This window comes from Phalacrocorax aristotelis, chromosome 2 (genome assembly GCF_949628215.1).
Source record: "Phalacrocorax aristotelis chromosome 2, bGulAri2.1, whole genome shotgun sequence".
NCBI lineage: Eukaryota > Metazoa > Chordata > Aves > Suliformes > Phalacrocoracidae > Phalacrocorax > Phalacrocorax aristotelis.
In genome coordinates, this window is record NC_134277.1 from 28,800,144 (window position 1) to 28,824,696 (window position 24,553).

At 37.6% G+C, this 24,553-nt stretch overlaps 1 protein-coding gene across 1 annotated transcript in view; it reads right to left on the bottom strand.

Moving 5' to 3' along the window:
• Positions 1–24,553, bottom strand: part of COL28A1 (collagen type XXVIII alpha 1 chain) — a 79,554-nt gene that overhangs the window by 14,434 nt on the left and 40,567 nt on the right. The window contains exons 18-27 of the mRNA XM_075082901.1: positions 24,260–24,328; positions 23,313–23,384; positions 21,291–21,359; positions 20,634–20,705; positions 19,963–20,031; positions 17,132–17,200; positions 12,854–12,922; positions 10,589–10,657; positions 2,667–2,735; positions 497–565 (exon numbers count right to left, since the gene is read on the bottom strand). Of these exons, the coding sequence (XP_074939002.1) occupies positions 497–565; positions 2,667–2,735; positions 10,589–10,657; positions 12,854–12,922; positions 17,132–17,200; positions 19,963–20,031; positions 20,634–20,705; positions 21,291–21,359; positions 23,313–23,384; positions 24,260–24,328 (696 nt within the window). The remainder of the gene's footprint in view (positions 1–496; positions 566–2,666; positions 2,736–10,588; positions 10,658–12,853; positions 12,923–17,131; positions 17,201–19,962; positions 20,032–20,633; positions 20,706–21,290; positions 21,360–23,312; positions 23,385–24,259; positions 24,329–24,553) is intronic.

The window sequence follows — 24,553 nt, forward strand, 5'->3', positions numbered from 1 at the left end:
TCATGTTTGTGTTTATCCTTATAAGGAGAAAAGTTGTGGTTATGGCTGGAACTGGGTGAGTAAAAACCTGATGAAGACTATATGGGAGACCGGCTAATTTCTTTCATATTCCTATATGTGGTGTTTGACTTATTTTGATGTGGTAGATCTCTGTAACCGTCTTTTACAAGGGCATCCGGAAAAAACTCTGGTTGTTTTCTCTGGAGTATTCTTTAAATATATGTGAATCAGTAAGATGTAGCAGAGATGAGACATTTTTCCAGGTTAAATATATTTGTAACGACAAGAATAATAGGAGAGCAACCGGGTGCCACCAATACTGAAAACTCAACAGTTAAAGTAAATATTACATACCTTATGAACAAGAAACTTAAATATACAATGAAAATTTGCAGGAGTTTGGTGACTCAGTGGCAAAGAGAAAAACAGATATTGAATCTCCTTAAGAGACAGTTTTGAGAAGAAACTGGACAGATATCACATTAAACTGGATTACCTTGCTTCCTTGTATGCTGTTGCCAGGGGGCCCGGGTGGACCAGGCAAGCCTTTCTGTCCCATAATGCCCTATAACAGTCAGTGGGGCAAAACAAGAAGAATTAGGAGGTAAACTGTATTCTTGGTAACACTAAGGAAGTCATCTCAAAGTCAGGGTGAGCAAAAAATAAAACCATGTCAAAGACTCTAGTTCTGATTCTTCTTTGATTTATGGTTTCTCACTGTGGGCCTTAGTAATTATCCTTGGCAAATTCCCAGGAAAGCAAAGGAACAAAGAAGCTGAAAATAATTTAAGAATAAAATTTGCCCATGACACATTGTGACATTTTCCCCAGTTTTTCCCACATAGACACCAACAGAAACCATCTTTATACAACAGCTTTGTGCAATCGCTCCACACAAGGGAGGCACAACAGTTGAGCCACAAAGGACCAGAGCAACAAAACCCAATGTGAGTAAATCTGCCAGGCATGTTAGCTAGTTCTTGTGCACCATGTATATATTGCAACCCCCTGTGGTGCCACAGTCTCTGGGAGCACCAGTCACTCAGAAAATTGTTAAGTGGTAGAGGAAAAGAGAAAAGCCAAAGCAGCACCTGCTGATTTGTGTCGATACAGTCAGCGCCAGGTAAAAACCCTTCTGCTTTGGAGCCAGGCTAATCTAACATTTCAAATGACAAAGTGAAACATATCCCTTTGATTACATCAAAATTAAATGTCTGTTTTTCCTTTTTTGTTCTTTATTTTTAGTTGGAAAAAGCTTTTGAAATTTAACCAAGCTTCATAAAAGTTTCTGTAGATTTCAGGTTGGATTTTTGATTACTGTCTTATAATAAATAATCGCTGTGCTCTAATACAGTAAATGGAATTCATTCAGTGGTATGTAAACTACCGACATTTTGCATATGTTGAATATTTAGGCAGAAGTATATCAAAACTTGATCATCATTAAATAGAAATATAAGGTCTAAATATTTAACTTCTAGATATTGGTGATACTTGAAAAGTCATCATTCTCATGTGCATAGATAAAAAATTTGCCACAAACTTTGACAGAATCTCAAGTGAAAAATACTGTTAATCTATATATTTATAAGCAGGGACTCACAAAAAACCACTGTGCTAAATAGCTCATCTCAAGAACTAGATGCTACAAGCAGGTCCTCACCCATGAAAACAAAGCATTGTTTCCCCACAGAGAACATATTTTTTTATTCTCAAAGGCTTTGTGGAAGCAGCACAAAGTGTCACACATTTTTAGGATTTTGACACTCAGTCCAAACTTAGTTTTTTTAAACAGACACCGTCTGTGTGATTTACCAAGGTACTGATATTGCTGCAGCTTTCAGAAAGCAAGGCAGTCAGATATAAGTCCTAAGAAAATATTCATGCTCTGTCACTCATTGCATTTCTGTAACAGGTTGGTAATAGCAATGTTTCTTTATTCAGATACTAGTTTATTCAAAATGGCAGTGGAGACTTCTGCTAATCTCTGCTAAGGAAATCACAGAAAAAGTTACAAAGGCATATTTGTTTTTAACTTGAAGTGGAGAAATGTACACTATGTTTCTCCTCATGGCCTTTGTAAAAATAATTGATGGGTACACCTATAATAAAGAAATCCAGGCATGCCCTCAATTTCTTTTCTTACCAGTATGTCTTTTTTGAATTTTAAATCACTTTAGTGGAGGGAGGAAAAAATTGCCCAGGTGTCACATGCTGGCTGCCTATAGAATTAACTTTTTTTTTTCATGTTTCTTTCCTAATGGCTTTACTAATGAAATAAATTGGATTCAATTTCATTGAGCAAAAATTGCACACATAAACATTTAACATATTTTCCACCACAAAAGAATCTCTTGGAAATAGAATAGATAGTAACAGGAGAAATGCATCATTTAACTAATTTATCAGCCTGATAGATCTGTTCAATTTCCAGCTGTAATCTCATAAAGTTTAGTTGCAAATGCAATTTTCATCCAGTTAGCATTCCTTCCTAATCCAGTTGGTAGAAGCACATGGTCAGTGCCCATGTTTTTGTGCTTGATTTCTCCTGCAGTTGCACCAATGTAAATCATAATGGAAGAAGATATTTTGGTGTCTGAGAGATCAGAGCCTGGTAGCCGGCTTCACAAAAGACCACAAAAACATCAACATGGCATCATACCAACCTTGGGACCAATCATTCCGCTTCCCCGTGGCCCCGGGGGCCCAGGATAGCCTTTCATTCCACGGTCTCCCTGAAAATAGTCACAGAAATGCCAGTAATTTATTACCTATTAAGTGTTAAACCTTTCATCCACTTACAAGGCAGTCAAACTACTGAGTTTAAAAAACAAAACAAACAGATGTTACATTCATAAACATTTGCTTTACAGATAGATAAAGAGCCCCAAATGCAGACACCCATATTATTTAAACTCTAGGTGAAGAACATTATTCCCCAAGCAAAGGTACATGTAATCAAAATCACCAACAGACTTCGGACTCTAATTTGCAAACTCATCAGCTACAGAAGAAAAAGAAAAGCAAACTCATTTGGAAACACCACCATTTTCCCATCATTTTCTGCAGGGGCTTACTAGGATGGACAGGGGGCACAACAGTGGGACTAGAGGGAGACAACAGTGATGGTACCCTTTCCTGAAACTGTGCTTGTTCTGAAACTAGTCATTTAATTTCTGGAACTGTCAAACTAATGTGTTTATGAAAACTAAGTGAATTTTATTAGCATTGATGTAGACGAACAAAAAGAACAGCTCTTTCTTTGCTTTTGTGGGTTTTTTGGTGTTTGGGGTTTTTTTTTTAAGCCTTAATGCATATATGTTTAGCTTGATTTCTTAAGGGAATGAGGCTTAAGTGATACTCTGCCTGCATTTCTGCTTGTGTGTGCTAGTCCTCTTTTTTCTCCCAGTATATTTGGAACTCATCTGTTGATTTCAGCCAAATTAATCAGAAATGTAGAGGCCTTGAGCATATTAATTTTCAACAGTTTTGCTGTTATTTGGACGCTGGGTAAGGAAGAGAGATTCAATTTATGCTTTTAGTGGGGAAAAAACCCAGAGAGGGCTCATCCCTTAACCATCAGGCAGACAGAAGGCAGCAGCTGGCTGACCAGGGGAACGCAGGTAATGCTGAGGCTGGTGCTGCCCCTCGTGTTGCAGATGAGCCCAGCGAAGAAGATGGGGGTCAGGGGACATTACTGGCAGGGGGAAGGCACGGGGACAAAAGAGGCAGTTTTGTTTTCCTCAGTCCATAATTGTACAAATGAGGGAATAGGCACCCATTCAGCACATGACACTAGAAAACTCCCATCAGGTTTGAAAAGAAAAAAAAAAATCTATAACTGATAAGATGCAGAAAAGAGATGCAGATAGTTGCAGAAAATTCTGAATCAGGTTTAGCAAATGTCCTTAAACCTATGCCTGTGCAGGCAAGTGCACAAGAAAGAAATGTTCTGATAAGCTATTGATCATCCAATACATTAACAACAGAGCCAAGAAGAAATTGTATTTCTTTACAAAATAAAAAATTTCATTATAAAAACTCTTCATTGTACTTGTTTTTGCACTCGGAAAAGCTGTAGAAATGGCTGTGCCTGAAGAGGGAGCATTCTAACTAGGAGAGAGCTGCAAGTATGAATCACACAAATCACAGATGACGCTTGAGTTGTATGTGAAAAGCAACAACACATCAAACTGATTAAAAAGGAAGGAAACAGAAGTACAGAATCTTTCACTGACTTCCTTCACTTTCTGGGAGGAATGAGTGCAGTCATTATAACGACTGCTTTTAGGTGAAACACCCAAGGTTCAATCGTGAGCAGGAGATCACTCCAGTCTGTGTTTTTTATGGTATCTTAGCTATAACACTCTCGTGCTAAGCCCCAACATATGTGCTATGTATGTAAATATATTAGGGTACAAACTATGCTCAGGTTTGACAGATCTGGAGACGTGGGAACTCTGAATCCAAAGGCTAAGACTTAGACTGAGCTTATAATGATTTCCTTCTTGATGTAACATGTGGCTTTGGAATTTATTTTCAGTTCCTCTTTCTTCCAAAGCACTGGAGACAGTCGGGACGTAGGCATAGTGTCTGGATTCTCTTAGCTTTAAATTGGTGTGCCAAGCTGATTGGGTTAAACTGATTGCCATGTTCAGTCGGGAGGAAATTTCTCAGTCAGATTTGATCAGAGAGTGGAGTTTGTTGGTTTTGCCTAGTCTGGTTCGGAAAAGGGAACTAAAGAAAGAGCCACTCTCTTTAGTACTGTTCTTCAGACGACCTGAAGCTTTTATATCACACCTTCCCTATGAATGGAAAGAGCCAAGATATTGGCAATGTCCTTGAACTTTTTGCCTTTTTTCCCCCACAAATTCTAGCTACAAACTGTTAAAGATTACAGTCTTAAGTACGTACAGATTGCAGCACTTTGGTACATGGTGCTGGGAAATGTCCCCTGCAGTGGGATGAATGGGAGATATTCCTGAGCCTTTTAAAACATGCCCAGTTTCTCAATTCTTCCTTCAATGCATTTTCTTACAATTAGCTTGAGAATACTAGGAAATCCTGAGAGCCTAGGCAAATGTAGTTATCTTCCTATTTAGTACCATCTATTATCAAAGGAATAATTGTTGGTCCTCAATGTCCTTGTAAACCATAATACTAACTTAAGCTGTTTGTAGGAGCGCTCTTCATGAGCAGAGCAGCCAAAGCTGTCCCTGCCCAAGGCTCCCTCTGAAACCTGTCAGAGGTGTTAGAGTTAGAGGTGGATATACAAGTAAGACTTTGCATTTTAAGTTTTTTTTTTAGGAGATCCTGGGCTGCTGTGGCCTGTGAAACAGCCTGTAAGCTGCTGTGATGGAAGCTGAACAGGAGGTTAGCAAAGTAAATGATTCCTTATGGTCCAGTATCCAATATACCTACAACCTGCTCTTAGACCAGCCCTGACCAAAAAGAGCGTGAGGGTGACTTGAAGTCATCTGCCTCTTCCTCCCATGGGTAACACATTCTTACACAGGGTCGTTGCAGGTGAAGGATCGAGTTTTAGCCTCACATGTTTAGTTAATACCAGATGTCTCACTGAAAAGCTCTTTTGTAGAGCTTTATCATAATCCTTAAAGTTTCTGTATTTCTTGGCTTAGAGAAAGAGACTTTTATTTTGCTTTATGAGTTGCGAAGTGAGGCAGTTCTTTTTTCTAAGGTATGACACTAAACTGTCCTCCAGGGAATTAATTTCAAGAAGGATTAGTACTGTTCTTTGATGAGGTTTAATTTATTTCCTGTATTGTGCTTGTAGACAAGTTTGTCACCATCAGCAAAACAGTGAAGTAGAAAAACACCACTGAAATAAGAAATAAAGACCCTAGTCAAGACAGTGTGAAGTATGGGATTCCAATGTCTATTCCATACCCTTTGTCCAAGAAAATTCATTAAATGACCTAATGGTCACCTGAAAAATAAATCTTGCCTTCCAAATACATACACCTCATATACTGTGAAGCATGTATATTTGATACTGAAACATACAACAGACACTGCAATACTCTTTTTAGTAAGAGATAGTGGATGTAACAGTATTTATAAGAAGAACATATTAAAAAAAAATAATTTCATCTCTACTTTCCATATTTTAGTTCAAACAGACAGGGTCGAAGCTGCAAAAGTTATTTATATTGCAACTGGACCGAGCCCAAATGTTCATGCACTAGGGAGTATGCTAGGGGTTTTAATAATCCTTCTGCTATCCAGTTACTGAGAATGAAGCTTGCTTTATTTCTAGTGCTGGACTCTTGCTCTTGAATGTCTGTAACCCACCTCCTAGTTGGCAACAGTGCTTTTAAATCAATTTTTTATTATATTCTGACATTATATGCTTCTGTTTTAATGCTACAGAAAACAGGGTGCTGCCAGGATTGAATGCATCCCACATGTTCCAATTTTGTTTTCATGTCAATTTGACCTCTGTTACATAAAATTCCTATCTAGCAGCGTGCACATATGTGAGCCATTTCTGAAAGTGGGGAGAACAGAGCTCTGATTCAGCTGAGTGGAACATTCCTATATAATGATACTCACAGGAATTTCAAATTAACAAGTGTGTAAATTTATGAGTCTCTTTTATCAAATACATGTTCTTTTTTATATGCAGACATTGTTGTTGTTCTTATTTTCTTTTATGTGGAAGGGATGAGAGGTAGCCAGTGCACTTAGGTTTTATTTGAAAAAAAAGAGAAGATTGCCCATTTTATGAACTGAGTTCTGGGGGAATTCTTGCAATTCAAGTGAATTGTTTTCCCTTGTGGCACCTTTGCTACCAGGAAGTTGTGTAGAGACTAATGATTCAAAACTTTGTATAAGCAAAGAGTAACAAAAAATCAGACAGGGAGAAGAGTTGTTTATATACTTTGTTTCTTTTTTCCCAGTGTACCCTACACCATGCCTAGTGTGATGCATGGAACTAAATCACAGATGTGACTATCTATTCAGATAATGCATGCTTCGATGCAGCAGTCACACACTGCAAAAGCTACAGATGCTCACTGTTTACAGAAGCAATATGCATCTTTCCCACCAGGGTTAACGCACCAGTCTAGGTGCATCATAAAAAAGAAACTTACCTGTTTTAAAGTAAAAAATACAAATTAAATTTTTATCAGATGTTTTTAACTCTTAGGGTCTTTTTTTAATTTTCTGACAGAGACTGTTAGATAAGCACCACTGTGAGAAGCCAGATTTGATGGGCAATATCACACTGCAGCACAATCAAACCTGTAGATCCACACAAAACTTTTCATACAAAATTTGATATGAGCATGATTTGCCCTAATTGTGTTGTGTTACCTGCAAAGACAGCTACTCTGCAGGGTTCTTTGTAATACAGCTCTTCCTAGAGCAAGATGCCACTACTCCATAACCCATGGATATGGTGTGTTCTGAATCTACCCCACGACTGGTTATTACGAGTAGAAACCTCTGCTTGATAGGCAGCTTCTAACTCTACCTGTCCATCAACGAATAGTGCCCAATAGCAGTGATTTGCAGCCTGATGTTTCCACTGTATGCAATATGAGGAGACCTGCCTGGTCTGCTCCTGTGGACTGATCCCCCTCTGGGGGTAGAGGTACATTAAGGGCACTTCCAGATCAGATCATGAAGTTTAGCTTCATCTGAAGGAAATCCATTTCCTGGGTTGTGGGACCGCTCAGACCTCTTTTTGGTCTGGAACCCAAGGAACAGTAAATGGGTTCACTGGGAGGTTCGCTCCGACAGCACATTTCTGATCCGGCCTAAAACACCCATGCAGATCACCCCAGAAGCCCCTGTGTTTGAATGTGGCTGCCTGAACTAGACTGGCTGCACATGCTGAGTTCTTGCTCCTTAGGCTGTATCATACCCAGCTGCCACAACCACAGGAGGCCTTGTTCTATTAACCTGAAAACACAGCCTCCTTTGTATCCATATTTTTCAACAGTTTGGTTCTTAGAATCAAGCTACCTAATTCTGACAATTTTTGTGACAATAGAGATGGCTTGATGGAAATGAGGAAGATGCTTTTAATTTACATGACAACCCTGATCTGACCTGAAATTGTCAGAAAACACATGAGAATAGTGATAACAACTTATCAGTTTGCTTTTGGCTAATCATTTGCTGACTTCTTTATAGATAATTAGTTAGGATAAGAGTTTCTATCACTAGATATTCCATTACACTATTTCCTGTTGTAATTAAATACTATTAAGTTATAAGAGCCTCACCTCTCGGTCACAGCTATTTCACTTTTGCTCAGTCAAATTCAGGTTGAAGTAATGGGCTTACTGCCAAATTTGTTATTAATTGGTAATGTTCAACTAATACAACACAGGTCACTTGTGTATAATGTGTATATTTGTGATACTTTTCAGAAACACAACCACAATCATTGATTTTAAAAATTCCAGTTGTGAGAAATTTCACTGCAATTATTGTAGTGGTTTCCTTTCACTTAAAATATTTTATTTCCATTTTTTATTTAACTCAGATTTCTTTATATTAAACCCCTATATTCCCACTGAAATTCTGAGTTATATTTCTGGGGTTTGTAATTTTTCAACCATGGCATCACAGTGGGAGATCATCTTATTTGATCACCTGACATGACCTTCCAATTTCTTTTTTTTGGGAAACACTACTTTCCAGAATTACGCATTTAGGAAGCGATAGGGAATTCCAGACATAATGATGCCCCAAGATATTCTTTAGTCATAAGTTACATTTTTATCAATATCTGCCTTAATAATTTAATACAAGATTCTAGGGTTTTAATGAAATGTTTTTCTGTCGTACTGTCATGGTTTTAGCTGGGATTGAGTTAATTTTCTTCACTGCAGCTGGCGTAGTGCTGTGCTTTGGACTTAGTACGAAAACAATGTTGATGATAACGATGTTTTAGTTGTTGCTGGGTAGTGCTTATACTAGTGAAGGATTTTTCTAGCTTCCCATGCTCTGCCGGGTGCACAAGCAGCCAGAAGGGGGCACAGCTAAGAAAGAGGATTGAAACTGGCCAAAGGGATATTCCATATCATGTAACGTCATGCCCAGGATGTTAACTGGGAGGCGGCAATTGCAGCTTGGGGACGGGCAGCATCTGTCAGTGGGTGGTGAGCGGTTGTACCGTTTGTGTTTCTGTTTTTTTCCCTTTTTTCCCTTTTCCTTTTTATTATATTATTTTTATTTTTATTATAATCATTATTATTTAATTCTAATTATTAAACTGTTCTTATCTCAACCCACAAGTTTTTTTTTTTACTTTTGCTCTTCCAGTTCTCTCCCCCATCCCACAGGGGTGGGGGGAGTAAGCGAGCGGCTGCGTGGTGTTTAGTTGCTGACTGGGGCTGAACCACGAGAAGTACCAAGAAAAATGTCTTATAAGACTCTATGACATCAAGTCTCTTATCTCTATTTGGAAAGATATAATCTCATCTAAAAAAATCTAATTGGTTTAGCCATATATATGAATAACATAATTGAAATTACTTTTAGTTCTTCAGTAGTTTGTGTCATGGGCCAGACCTTGTATTACTTTATGTGAAATCTTTTAGATTGATAAGTAGTAATTCAGAATAGGAGGACAAAGCCAGGTTTCCTAGACCCCGCTGTCAGGCCATTCTATGCTCATTCTAAGGTCAGGTCATTCTAAGGATGAATGTCCTTCAGTTTCTCCCTTATTGTGGGTATGTTTTTAAGAGGTTATTGTTGTTTATTTTGAATGGGAATTCTCATGTCTGGGAACTGAAGTTGAAAGTTCCTTCTGTTTGGGAAAAAACTTGTTTGGGCAATGTTTATTTTGCTTTCTCCTGCAACAGGCTGCCTGTTTCCTATTTCACATATGTAACAAGGAAATCATTAATAAAACTACCCAGCTGGATATTTTAATTTCTTGTGTGATTTTAGTCTTAAGTCTCTTTTTTCCAACTTTTTATAACATAATTACAATGCAACTTTTTAGGTGAATTACATACTGCTTAAAATTTTATAACACTTTAGCTATTCTGTGTTTTATGAAAAAAACTTGGAAGTGTTTCAGTTTTGTATTTATAATCCCTTTATCAGTTTTGGTTTGGGGTTTTTTTTTGCTGCCAAGTTTTGCCTCTAAACTAGTATTAATTTTCGATGAAAGTTTACAGTCTTCTCTTAGGAACTTAAAAAATATCTCACTAGCCCCAGGTAACCACCATTCCCCTGACTCCTTTGGGGCCTCGTCCCTTGCACTTCTGTAGGAGAAAGGAAGTGCATAATTATTAGGCAATACTCTGCCTGTGTTGGATTCTGACTTCCACATGAAACTCCAGCATCTAGAAACATCCTGGGTCTTTGGATATATGGAAAACCTGCAGATTTGCATCAAATCTGGGGATAAAGCAAGAACTGATTTGTACCTGTCATGGCAGAAAAGTCTATTGCAAGCTTTTCTTCTAACTGAAATAGGAAGTGGGAGATGAGATCACAGCATTTTGTCATATATATGCCATTCTAACCTAATGCATTTTTCAAAAGATGTTTGTCTACCTTGTCTGCTGGTCAGATGCATGTACTACCATTGTAAAAGTACCTTTGGTCCAGCATCTCCCACGCCTTTTGGGCCTGCTGGTCCTGGGGGGCCTGCTGGTCCTGGAGGTCCCTGGTACAGCAGAGGAATAAAGCATGTCAGTAGTTGTCCTAAAGGAAGAGTACTGTGTTCTTCAACAAAGAAAAGAATTTCAGCAATAGTAACTAATCTCTTGGGTTTGCTGTATTTTGTCAAACTCTTCATATTTCCGATGTGTGCTGAGCAACAGTCATCCTCAGTCCCAGGTGAAAACCTGAAAAGACTACCAGAGTGGTGGAAAAAAAAGTCCAGCTCCTGACTTAAGAACACTGGAGCTGTTCTTAGCTCAGAGAAGCCAGTGAGAAAGCAGACATTGTTCCATGATCATATACTGTGGACATTACATATCTGGGATACTAGAGCTAACCCATCTAAATTTGGGGGTTGGGTAACCCCAATATACTTTGGTGTATTGGTGTTTGATGGTCTGTTCTTCTGAACTCCCCACTCAAACTGTCACAGCCCCTTGAGCTGCCATTCATATAGTTGGAGGCATCCCCAGCTTTCCTTTCAGCATTCATTCATAGGGCAGATGTCTTTGTCCCATCGTGCTACAGAGACATAGCTACATAAATCTTGTCCATGTCTGCCAGTGGTTTATGAAGTTGGTCTTCCCAGATCATGTGGCATGGAAAGGTGGCCTGAGAAGGGGAGACATGCATGCTACAGCAGAACAGAACCTTCACACATTTCAAGGGCATGTACTCATGTGGCAGGGAGAAACACAGCCAGCTTTTACTGAAGCCTGAGATTGAGTTGCAGAGCACCATTACTCTTATGGCAGTTGCAGACGGGAATCCTAGAACAGACATGATTTCAGGACTACTACTGCAGAGCAAAGCCTTTTCTTTTTCCTGTTGTGTAGTCACAAATAGATATGCAGGAAGTGCATACACGTAAGTTTGTCATCCTGTGACTGGGCAGACTACAACCGGCATTTGTACAGCTTTATTACTGTATCTACCAGTACTTCACAGAGTTTAAACAGATATCTTAACTTGTGAAGCTAAAAGCTCCAGTTCCTATGAGGCATTCTAAGGTTTGTCATCTGTTTGCATCACTGCCTTCTTCATGATTGCCTTTGCATTTGCTTTTCATTTTTATTTGGGATGACAGTAGGCTTTCTTTAATTTGTTTGCATTTCCTCTATTTAATGGGTCTGGGTCGGTTACTGGCACTCCTTGACCCTCCAAGGAGTCTTGCGCTGGTCTAGTGTCCCTATGTGCTGTGAAATGTGTCAGGTACATAGCATTATACCAGGAATTCTGAGTGAATGCCCTCTGAACTAATTCTGATCCCAAAGGATCTTCCCAGGATCAGCTTGAATGCTAGGAAATTGGAGCTCAGCTGTGACTTATTTGGAAGCACTCAGGTCCCACCTCAGTGTATTTGGGAGTGCCTTTGTGGTTTTAGTTTGAAATAAAGGTGGATTACAGACATAAAGGAAATAGTGGTAATGGAAGTTTGACATGGTGGTTGAAGGATGGCAAGGGTATTTTCACCTTCTAGTGAAAGCTTGGTCAAACATGTCTGCGTGGCTTTGGATGACTGAAATTTAGGATGATATGCCCTTGTAATGGAATGTGCCAGCTGGAATACTTAGGCATTAACCCCCTCTGGAGCTAACCATCAGAGAAACGAGGTGGGGGAAAATCTGCAGAAAAAAGGATTTATCCCCCCGGTATGAAAAACAGCTGAAAAACCAAGGAATTGAAGGCTGCAGTATTTGGCCAAGCAAATGTTATTAGATATCCTGAACAAAGAATAGCAAAGAAAAGGGAGGGAGGGAAGAAGGCAAGGAAAAGAATTCAAAGCAGTGATTGTATTAAACACGTATGAGCAGCCACGAAGATTTTTATGGAATTACAGGGTATCCCTTTCATGATGCTGAAATGAGAACAGTTTATACCTGGTTCTGACTGCCCGTAGAACTGGCACTGTATCTAGGACAGGAAAGGACTTTAAAATACATTTATATATTTAATGTATATACTTAAAATATATTTTATAAACTACATATTATATTATTGTATATACTATATAATTATATTCTAGAAAATCATTAATTATTTGTATTTAAATATTTATATATTTAATATATTTAAATTAGCTAAAGGATGAAAGAGAACATTAATCGCACTTAGTTAAGTAGCTAAATATTGAGTTATTGCACAGTAATTTTTTTTTTCCTTTGGAGAACACAAAATACAGAATTAAAATCATACTTACAGCTTCACCTTTGTGGCCATCGCCTTTTGCTCCACGGGGTCCAGGTAGTCCAGGTAGTCCCCGGTTACCCTAAATACAAAATCGTAAGTTAGGCATCATGCCAGTAACCTGATAACCATAATGTAACAAATATTAACAAATATGTAAGGAAAATATTTAATACCCCTTTGGAAATACAGAATAGCAGTTATGAGCTCTTGCAAATTGTTCCCAAAGCTCAGAAATTTTTGTGCTTTTTTGTTGTTGCTTCTAATGAAACTAACATTTCAGACGGATAAGAGTTCTCATTAGGAAATTATTAATTTCTAGATTTGTAGTTGCAGAGAGAAGTCTTCAAAACATTGACTTTAGCCAATAGAGAGTTAAATTTATGTTTTAAATTTATGTTTTAAAAGTTAAACTTTTATGACTTTGGGAGTAAGTCCTGACATTTGAACAATGAATTTAAACAATACTGAAACATAATATGTCAGGCTTAAGTTATCATATGTTGCACATTTTGTGCTTCCAGGTAATCACATTGGTTCTCTCATACAGTAAAGCAAAACTGCATTCTGCAAGGGAAAGAAGTAAAAGAAAGAAATACAACTGGTTATAAGAAATACATAATTTCTCTTAGTGTAGCCTGAAATGTTCTGTATTAGGATAGTCACCCCTTCTGTTGACTCTTCCACTGACTCCCACTAAAGATTTCTGCATTTGCAAAACCTCAATGCTTCCTTTCATGACCAGAAGAGAAGCAAAGAGCAATCTTTTCCTCTTCCCTCATTGCAGTGATTGCTTTCCTAACATTGAATAAGAAAATTAACTGAGCTTGCAATAGACTGTTATTCACAGAACCAAGAAATAAAATATACTGCTTTGAGATATCCCTCAAGATACGCTGGCAGTCTGTACTGTAGCTGTTCACATGACAGCACCGCCAACCAGAAATTCTTACTGATACTTGCAGGTCATACATCCACCCCACTCCTAAGCATGGTATGTATATGGCCACACAGGGAGAAGTGTACACCCTTCACTCAGTCCCACAAAACCAATAAATGTAAATGGAGTCTCCTGTAGAGTGTTGGAGGGTCAGTTGTCAATATACATACAGATAACATGTCCTGAAGAATAATTACATACAGTAGCAAGTATTTCCCTGTCTATTCCAGTAAAAATAAATAGGTAGAAAAAAGAAACTACAAATGACTGAAAACTGCTGTTTCACCAGTGCATTGTTTCTGGCAATTTCTGCAATAACATAATGTTTCAAGAAACCACAAATGGAGTCCTGATAGCAGCTCAGATCTCAGCAGCTGGTCTGTCCAAACACAGTGTCTGTGGCTGGAGAACCACCCAACTCATATTCTAGTTACATATCCAACTAAAACAGACTTCTGGTCCAAAGTTCCTGTCCCATAAATGTCTCTACCAGAGACACAAGCAATCAGATCTTTTTAACCAATTTAGCCCTGTCAAGGACAAATGAAAGAGCTGCTTTGGCTCTCCTAAAGATATACATGAAAGGTTTAAGTTATGAGATAAGTGAATGAAGAAAGACAAGGTAGACTCAATGTTCTGGTTAAGATGAAACCCTGAAACAACTTCAAGGTGGAATTTGGGATGGGGATGCAAGCATGCCTTATGCTTAAAGAAAACTGTGCATCATAGAACACTCCTGTATGAATTTCTTCTATTCTCCAGGCCAAAGGGATAGTTTCACTGCAAGACTTAAACACAACCTGATCATCAGACTCAAACTGCATCAGCCCAGGAGAACCTTTCTTCAGGTTTCCTAATTTTCAAATGATGGAATTCTGATCCAGTTCTGTGAAAATCTAACCAACAAGTGCGCTTCAGGTTCATGAATAGCTTTATAATGAAAAGCCAATTTTACCTCTTCCTCATTCTTAATATCCATAGTTCTTAAATTGTGGATCAAATGAGAAATGTTTTAGAAATATTTAGTAACAAGAAAGGTTATCAATTTTTTAACAAGAAAGGTTACACTTTTTTAACAAGAAAGGAAATCATGGATCATGAGTTCATCTCTACTTTTACTTCTAATTCCTCTACAGTAAAAAACAGCCAAACAGGTGTTTTCATCTAATCTTAGCAGACCATCGTAAATACCAAACACATTTTAACATGTTCTTCTCTGTAAAAATTGGGACTTTGTCAAGTGGCTGGTTTTGCCATTAGTAACACAGCTATAAATCTACTTAAGTCAAATCTACAGCCAAATCTGCTACAAGAAACAGTTCTCTAGTCCAGATTATTCAGTTTTAATTTTTTTTAATAGCTGCATCCAAAATAAACAGGAGATGGCCCAGGAGCAATTCTGTGATTGCTGCTTCCCACAGTTTTGTGGGGTCTGGAAAAGTCAATCACAGTGACTCTAAGTCAGGGCACTGGCAACAAGGCAAGTGCCACTGAAGTCACAGATGGCATGCTGAATTAATTCATCTACTTTTCCAACCTTTCCAGGGCAGGTTTTAAAGTGATTTTCTGAAGCAGTAATATAGAGATAGCTGCTTCTACACTCTTTCAAATAAGGAAAAAACAAAACCACCAGAAAATAAGCATAAATCTTGTGACCATGGTCATTGTTAAGAAGAAAAACAACTGCCATCACCAAAGCCTAAATGATTAACTATAGGACTGGACAATAAGTCATGTTAATCAATTATTTTTATAAGAAAAACAGAGTGAAGTAGCATTCTAGACAAAGTAAAGAAATTTAGAGTTTTTGAAAATTCAAAAATACAAGCTACCACATGCATGTGGATCAATGTGCTCTCCAGCATCCTCTCGTAGGTGTACTTGTAGAAATCTCTCAAGCCAGGAGTAAAGCATTATTGGTATTCCTAATATGTTATCACACAAAAGTTACTGCATTAAGTTGCTTTATTTTGAACGACATTGTTTTAGGTACACATAAGCTAACTGGTCTCTGAATTTGGGTCTATCAACTATACTCCCAAGAAGTGAAACAGTGGAATTGAGTGGAACATTTTATGTGCAGATATAGTAAATGCAATTAAAAAAAAAAAAAGAGGTTTACTAAGAAGGTTCCTGATTTCAGCCTGGAAAGGAGATGACACGAATGGTACCTTTCCTAAACACTGAAGGAAGTCTTCTGGAACTATTCCCTTATCATAAGTGGCAGAAGGCTTATAGAAAGTTTCAACCCAGATCATGACTGACAGAAGTATAATATGATGTCATAAAATGCATTAGAGGGGAGGAAGTGAAAACTACCAAGTAAAAGGAGATATATCCAGTTTTTGCAGTAGAGGACATGGAATCTGTTCTAGGGACTGCGCTTTTCAGTTTGTTCTTAAATAGTGTAGAAAGGTGAGTGGTGCTGTTTTCTAATGATGCCATATTATTCAGGTTAGTTAAATGAAAGGGAATTCCAAGGAGTTGGGAAAAACCCCTACTAAAGTGTTTGACTAATTTGGTGATAAAATATCAGACAAAATTTCATGCTGATAACTGTAATGCATCATGCAAGGAGAAATAGCCGTCATAACTTTATGTACCTAACAGTCATCCTGAACTACTATTACCACTTAAGAAACAGGAGACATAGAACCATTCTTTGAAAAAGTCACTTCGCTGTTCAGCAGTGGTAAAATCCCATTAATTTGCAAATTAATCTATATCATTTTTCTCTAACTTAATTCACACTGGCAAGACTACAGTCCTTGGTCTTACCTTATTCTTTGAGCAGCCTTATGTCAACTCATGTGTACTCCTTCTTTGTGTTGAAGTTAAAAATGTAAAGGATATTATCAAGTAAATCCTATTCTGTAACTTATATGCAAATAAGTACTTCCAAAAGATCTATTTTTAAAAGTCTTTATTTTGGGTCTTACATTTTAGAATGTGCAAGGTTGGTAATACTGAAACACCACTGTTAAAATAACTAATACCTCTCAATTTATACTCAGTAAAGAGCATATTGACCTTATAGAGGTATAAAAGACCACATGAGATAATGAAAGGTGGAGATAAACTTGAAGAGCTACCTTCCTAATGAAGACTTCCTGAGGGAAGTTTGCAGGGTGAGGTACACTGGACTAGTTATTTAATCTATTTTGTGTTTCTTCTTTGAAAAGATAGTAAGATTATTTTAAAAAACACACTTAACCTGGAATGATGGAAAAATTGAAGAATAGGCCAGTTACTTTCCTGAAAAAGTTGTTCAAGTCGTTTTTACATTTTCACAACAGTTTTGCATATGTCTCATTTTTATTTATTTTCCATCTTTTGCCTAAAAACTCCTACCGTTGGTCCCATTATTGAATTTCCAGGAAGTCCATCATCTCCCGGTGGCCCCTTGGGTCCTGGATCCCCCTATCCAGAAAGAAAAAAATCCAAACATATATTAATTATTTTAATTTTTAATTTCCAAAGTTTTACAGAAAAGAACGAGTATTCAGTTCCTTCTGACAGTGACAATTATTGAGCTAGGTAATACGAAATCAGTATTTCTAGAGGAAGCTTTTACTACCTTGATCCTGAACTCTTTTATACTTTTGCGTCTCCACAACTGTGTTGAAGACTTTGTTGTGCCTTGGTGAATAACTTGATGGCTTTAGTTTTCAACTGAAGGTTGAATATCATAACTCAGTTTCAGTGGCCAGATTCACCTCTGGCTTCTGCCTGCTTTTGCCCACACAGGTAAGGCTGCATTACCTTGCTTCTGCCAGAGCACATAGAGAATGCCAAAAAAATTTGAAGACAAGTGCTGACAGAGTATGTTTGGAAAGGCTACGGATGCAATGGCACAACACTTCAAAACTGCAAGCTCCACAGTCTGAAGACCCAGGAAGAAACTTGAGTTTCTCCTCAAATATTACCCAGTCCAACTCTTTGGTAAACTTAGCTCTGTCGGTGGCTTTCCTGGAAAGCAATCAGGCTTAGAATTCAAGTTTGTCATGTTATCCCTTCACAGAAGAAAACTTGACTCCTTCTAGTGTTTAATCTATGCCAACAGATGTTTTATTTTATGTTAAGGATCTTAAACAGAAAATTTTAATTTTCAGTTCAACTTTTGCAATTTTTACATTAGTGATAAGGACAGGCAGTATTTCTGGAAACATTCACTCGGGAATGAAGATCAAATGTTCTATCAAAACCACTGAGCAGCTGTGACCATGAGAAAGGAATATGAGAAAAACAAGCTATCTAATGTTACTGTCTCCATATTAGTAAAAGCATAATGGTTATCAAGGGAAATAAAACTAGTCCCCAAACGTGGGTGTAGCTTAAAATAAATAAATTTCCAGTGGACACAACCATGGCTGTCTAGGAGTTAAGACCTCCAGCAATCAGCCACTGCTACATCAAATACTTAAGAGATGTAGTGAACAGACCTCAGACCGTGATAACTCCCAGCTTTGAAAAACATACAGATTCCCTGCATTAGATATTTTTGATGTCTGGCTTTGCTACTGCAGATACCAGGATGTTCCAAGAACACAATTACTAGTAATCACTGTACTTTTAACAATGGAGAGAGAAAATGGACTTGTGCAGCCTGTTACATTCTTGAGCAATTGTCAGAAACATAGCAGATATTTGTTTAAACAAAGACATTGTTATGGAGTTTAAAAGTTTTTTATATTTTCTGACAATCAAGTTGCATTTTATAATAATGAAAAATACTTGTTTTCTTGCATCAGCCACTGCACATAAAAAGCCCTGATCTAAAATTTAGTAAAGGGTTTGGAAAAACTGCTACAGACTCCACTGGATTTTTGATCATGGCCAGGCTGCTATGAAAGTGATATAGACTGTACTGAACAGAATAAAATCAGAATGAGAAAGGCAATAAAGTCTACAAAGTTCTTATTTTTCAGCATGAATTTTATCAAAAAGTAATCTTGACTCACTTACTGGTATATTAAAAAATGTCACAGTAACCAGGAAATTGTGAAGAAGGGAGATCAGTATAGTGAAACCTGTCTTCATAGAAGTTGTGCCTTATAGCATGCCACTTAGATTTTCCTGACATAAAGTTTGGCACGTTATTATGGTTTTAAACCACTATAAGAAATATGAGCACCCCTCTACCCCCTCCTTCCTTTCTTTCTTTGTGGTCGCATTTTTACTTCAGGTGTACCCTGAGCTTCTTCCATTCCCTTCTTCCTTCCTCCTCCATGCACAAACAACTCCAAGCCTCATCCTAGCCCTCTGTGATGTCCCATTGCCAGGCTGACGAGTACATTGTACGTACAATACCTGCATGCGCTTGTGTGTGGGGGCACACATATTTTTAAGGAAGAAGAAAAACAGGGATGAAATTACTTCAGAATGATAGGATGTACATTAGTGATTTCTCTACCCTAAAAACTATCACCAAAGCTGAAAAGCATCATTTAAAGTCGAAGAAAACTGACATATTATAAAAAGAGCAACTATTTTATTTTTAAAATAAAAATGGGGTAGTAATGAATTTTCAAATTTTTTTAAAAACCTTTGATGTTAGCTTTACTGTTGCCGAATCTGCTGGTTTTACTCAGTGGGACAAGTCCCACTCGTTTCAGGTACGTTTTCCCTGAGAATGAGCAAATGGGGTGGATGTAGATCTAGCTATCTTGTATATAACATTTCATTTAGAGTACTATCTACAGGCCAGCTGTTCACTTGGAAGTGACATACAAATATTCATCTCCAAAAAATCATCTAGTTCAGCATATAACCCCCTAGAACTTCACATAGACACATTTCTGCAGGGATTTACTGCCACGTTCAGGAAACCTTTAGTCTAAGAAACAAAATGCATCGTAAATTTGAAAAAAAAAAAATTACTCCAAAGTGATTAATTTCACAGGAGGGGGCAAAGAACAACAGAAATGTAATAAAGATTTTTTTTTTTAATAAATGGCTTCAGGAGGCAATAACACGCACTAAGTTCAGCATCCCATTAAAGGGCCCCCAACACTCTGTTAATTTTCAGTACTTTTCAGTCCTTATTTCTAAAATTCAGTCATATTTGTTACTACAATAAGAAATTTTAACTTCTTTAACTTTTATTCTTTTAATTTTGACAGAAGTGTGCAGTAGACATTTTCCAATCTCTGGTCCCCAGCAAACACATATCAGATAGTCACCTTCGGTCCAGCAGGTCCCTGAATAGATGATCCAGCGACACCAGGTGGTCCTCTCTCTCCTGGTTCACCCTGTTAGAAAATGGTATCACAGTAGCAAAAAGTTTTTTCAATACTATATTGTAAAAGTATCTACAATATAGATCTATCTACAATATAGACAATATTTGGGAAAAATCATAAATCAACTTATTGTTCTTGTGAAACCTGGTCCCAGTTTCATGTTTTAAATAACTACTGGTTGAACCGTGTATTCAATTTTTCAACTTTAATTTTTTGTGTCCAGCTTACAAAGCCAACGGAATAACCAGAACACTTGTATTATTTCAATTTCCATATCATTCAGAGTGACACTTAAAAATATTGTAATAGAGAGTTAATGTTTCAAAGTAATAATTTGTGAAATGCTTATGGTTAGTATCATTTGGACAACTTTAATTTAGCTTCTCAGTACTCACACATAACTATAAGGTCTGTAATTATATGTTTACCTATTCTTTTTCTCCTTGGGACTTTTGTGTCATTCAGGACCGAGGATGGAAATATTTCTGCTTTTCCTTTGTTCTTTTAAGTCTCCGAGCATCAGATGCTTGAGAAATTTCTACATTACATAAATTCCATAGATCCTTTTATAAAACACAAAGTGAAGGGTTACCCTGGAGCAACAAGCTTACTTTTGGTCCAGCTGGGCCTTGTACTCCTTTATGACCGGTCAGTCCTTGGGATCCTTTTTCTCCGGGGTCACCCTGACAAAACCAAACCTTTATTTTCAATCACAGCAAAGATTCATTCACCACTGGGAGATACACAAATAACCAAACCCATGACAATTATGATGCCCATAATTAGAAGGGTATTTAGAAGCTCCACTCCAACAGAAGTCCCATTCAGTTCTGGAATCTGACCCAAATGTCCTAAATTTAACCAGGTGGGAGATAAAAGCTCTGACTACTAATGCATCTTTCCAGCCTTCTAATTTAATATTTGGATGTCTAACTAGTCACCTAATTTCTCTTTGCTCCTTCTCTCTCCCTATCAGCATACTGAGATAATTTACTTCCTCCTAACTTTAATGAAAATGCTGTACTGAATTTTTAGGAAATCTCTACTGCCCAATTAACTTTAGGGTCTATGTTTATATTCTGACTTTGCTGCACTTGTTCAGGCTAAGGAACACATCGCTCTCTCTTAAATCCTTTTAAATCATCAGTTAAAATACAGTTTCTACTTAAGATATAATGAATGAAAAAAACAGGCCAGAATCTGAACCCTTATAAAATGGGTCATTCTAAAGTCTATAGTATTTCTCCAGTGTGCATGCCAAGCCATACCTTTTGGCCTACATCTCCTCTGCCAGGGGGTCCTTCTGGGCCTCTTGGACCTTGATCTCCCTTTTCCCCCTAACAAAGATTAAATGGTTAATTAATTTTCCTGTAGCTAATTTTATTGAATCAACAGACTTATGAGAAACAATGCTTGCACAAACCCTTCTCCCAAAAATGTCAGTAAATATCTGGTTAAGTTTTTTTTGCTGCAAAACCCAAAGTATTCTGTCTTCTTAAAACCCTTCCACCCTCCTGCATTCATATTCCTTATTTTCACAGACATTTGTAATAGTGCCATTTGCAATTGCATCAACATTTTGTAGGAAGAATTGCATGCATATCCTCATATGAGGAAGAGAAATGCTTGCAAAGTTATCCGAAAAGGTCTTGGTTGACCAATTCTGAGAAAAAGAACTTTCAGGAAGCAAAAATTTTAGGCAACTCTGTAGCCAAAGGCCAATCCAGGCTGCAAATATTTGCCAGAAACATTGCTTCAAATAATTCACAAATAATCCACATAAAACATTCCATTAAGGAACATTATCTACAAAGTACTTATGCATAATAGAAGCCAGATCAGTATATCAGGATGCCTGTAGGTAATTTAGAAAGTGAAAAATAGATTAAAATGAAGTTTAAAAATCCATTTGTGATTTGAGCTGTTGATGGAAGTGGCATTACAGACCCTGCTGTTGATAGGCATCAGTCTGTATCTCACTTCTGTGAGACAGCTTCACACCTGCAAATAACTGCCGTAACATCACTGTACTACTCACTGCAGGCATCAAGCTGTTCTTTGCACTCTCCTGAATACCCAAAGTAGCTGCTTGGTACTATTATTTTAACTTATAAAAAATTATGACAGTTAAGATGACAGCACCAAGTTGATCATCAGAATAAAGGCAATATGCAAGAGAAAAAAGACCCCGGCGTTCCCAAATACAAAAGCAACCTGTAACTTTAACCCAACATTTACTCTTAATTCTGATGTTTCTCTTCTGATACATTGGGATCTTCATTTCTGAGCACTTACATAGTAGACAATTTTTTTTTTTTTTTTTAATAATTAGGTAGCATCAGGAATGCTACATATTTTTCTACAGCGGAAGGCTTACTGCCTCAGGCTGTAGCTTGTCAAAATGGTATTTGCACTGCCCTTGTAAATGAAAAATTGTGAAGCTGCATTGTTAATAGAATTACAGCCATTCAGATATTTTCTGATTAAAGACCTGCAGTCAAAAAATGCTGATTTGCTTACTCCGAAGCCTGTTCAGTTTATCGATTCTACATGCTGGCCAGCTGCTACCCTCATTTAAGAGCTGCACAGTATCAGAGTTTGGAGGCACCCACCTGGATTCTTAGCAGCAATTCAACAATCAGCCAAAGCACTGAATTTTGCTCACTCAGCAACTCATTCTATTTGGAAAGACTAATATTAAAAGCCACCATTTAACCTACTCTAAATTGACTGGTTTTGGCACTCTGCTTCTACTTTGCACCCCTCTAAATTCCGTTCCACCATTTTGAATTTATGCTTCTTTTTCCAGGTGTGGCAGAGTTTCTCTTAAAATCTCAGAATTTCCCTTGGAAAGAAGCAGCCCTGGTTTCAGCTGTTTGTGATGATTTCTGTACCAGACTGACAGGTTTCAGCCACAACTCACCACCCTGCTAGATGCCCTAAGTCACAGTAATTTGATCATGACTTCTCGGTGTCAGGAAAAATCTGAACAGGCTGTAAGAAACATGCTAAAGACACAAGCTATCTGTTCTCCAGTAAGATCGTGATGTTTAACAGGAGTCAATAGCCCACAAAAGGCAGGGCAGCTAAATCAAATGCAGATTCAGATGGTAGCCACTATTAGTAAATTTTGTTGGAAACATCTCAACTAGCCTAGGCCCTTTTCTCTGGCAAAAGTATTGGCACATGCCGTCCTCTGGAATGAACCCCCTGCCCTTGCATACCTGCAAAAAATGGTTTGTTCTTTTTTCATCTACACCTTTTACATGCGGTAAAGTATATTTCCTTACCTTTTCCCCTGACTTCCCAGGATCTCCCTGCACCCCTTTTGCTCCTGGGAGTCCTGGTAGACCTATATCTCCCTTAAAGAAGAATAAAAAATGATATCTACATACGTCAATAAATAATTTATTCTGCAAAATTGATCTAACAGTGTGTTAATATATTAATGACACACGATATTTTTGCTCAAATAAAGGTTGTTACTGCCAGTAAGTTAAATATTCTAAATTTTTCTACTCATTCAATCTAAAATAAGTAATTTAAATTTCTTTCCAAGCTCCCCACCTGCTTCTTAAATCTTGATTTTGTATTAAATAAATTTACATTTATTCAGTGAGTAAAAACATGATTGAATGCTGTTTGTTATTCTGTGCACAAGAACAATACGATACAAATGTAATTTACTTGCAAAGTCAAACATCTGGGTCTTAAGGAATGGTCAGCCAAAAATGCCTAAGTGGAGTTGTTGACTGGAGACTAACACCTCACTGGCTGTACAAACTGGTCTAGGCATTACTTTTAAGACTTGCCACAAGGAGTTGAAACTATCCATAGGAACTAGTGTTGCCAAGTGCTTCTTCCATGATCCTGGGAAAAATCACCAAACCCAAGATGTCTCTGTCATCTTACCCAAGATTTTGGAATCCCTACTTAAATCATTAAGAACATGGTATACAGTCTTCAAAATGGCAGCTGATGGCAAAGCTTTAAGTGTTTAACAACTGTCCTAACATGTAGGCAGTATGACCACCACTGTCACATAGACTGTTTTGGTTTTTTTTTCAAATCATTGCAGGGGAACAGAGGTAGTAATAGTGAATATCTGTCATTGAAATTCCTTCTTATTTTGATCATAGTCAATTTATACCAAAAAATCTTCTACTTAGTTCATCAGCAACTAATGAAAGAATTAGAAGGCCCTGTAATAAGCAGTTAAAAATAAAACCACACTCACTTTAAGTCCTCGTACACCAATTCCTGGAAGTCCTGGTTCTCCTTTTTGCCCAGGTTCACCTGGCTGACCCTAGTAACAAAAAGTCTTTTAACAGAGGAACACAATTTAGCTTCATTCATTACTTGCACTATTTCACTAACTGCTTTACACATATAAGTAGACTTGATGATCCATACAGGTCCCTTCCAACTTGAGATATTCTACGATTCTATGATTCTAAGTGGACAAGCTTTCAACCAAGCAGTTTCAACTGGAAAATTCTGTTCTTTAAAAAACCTAGTAACTCGTAGGACT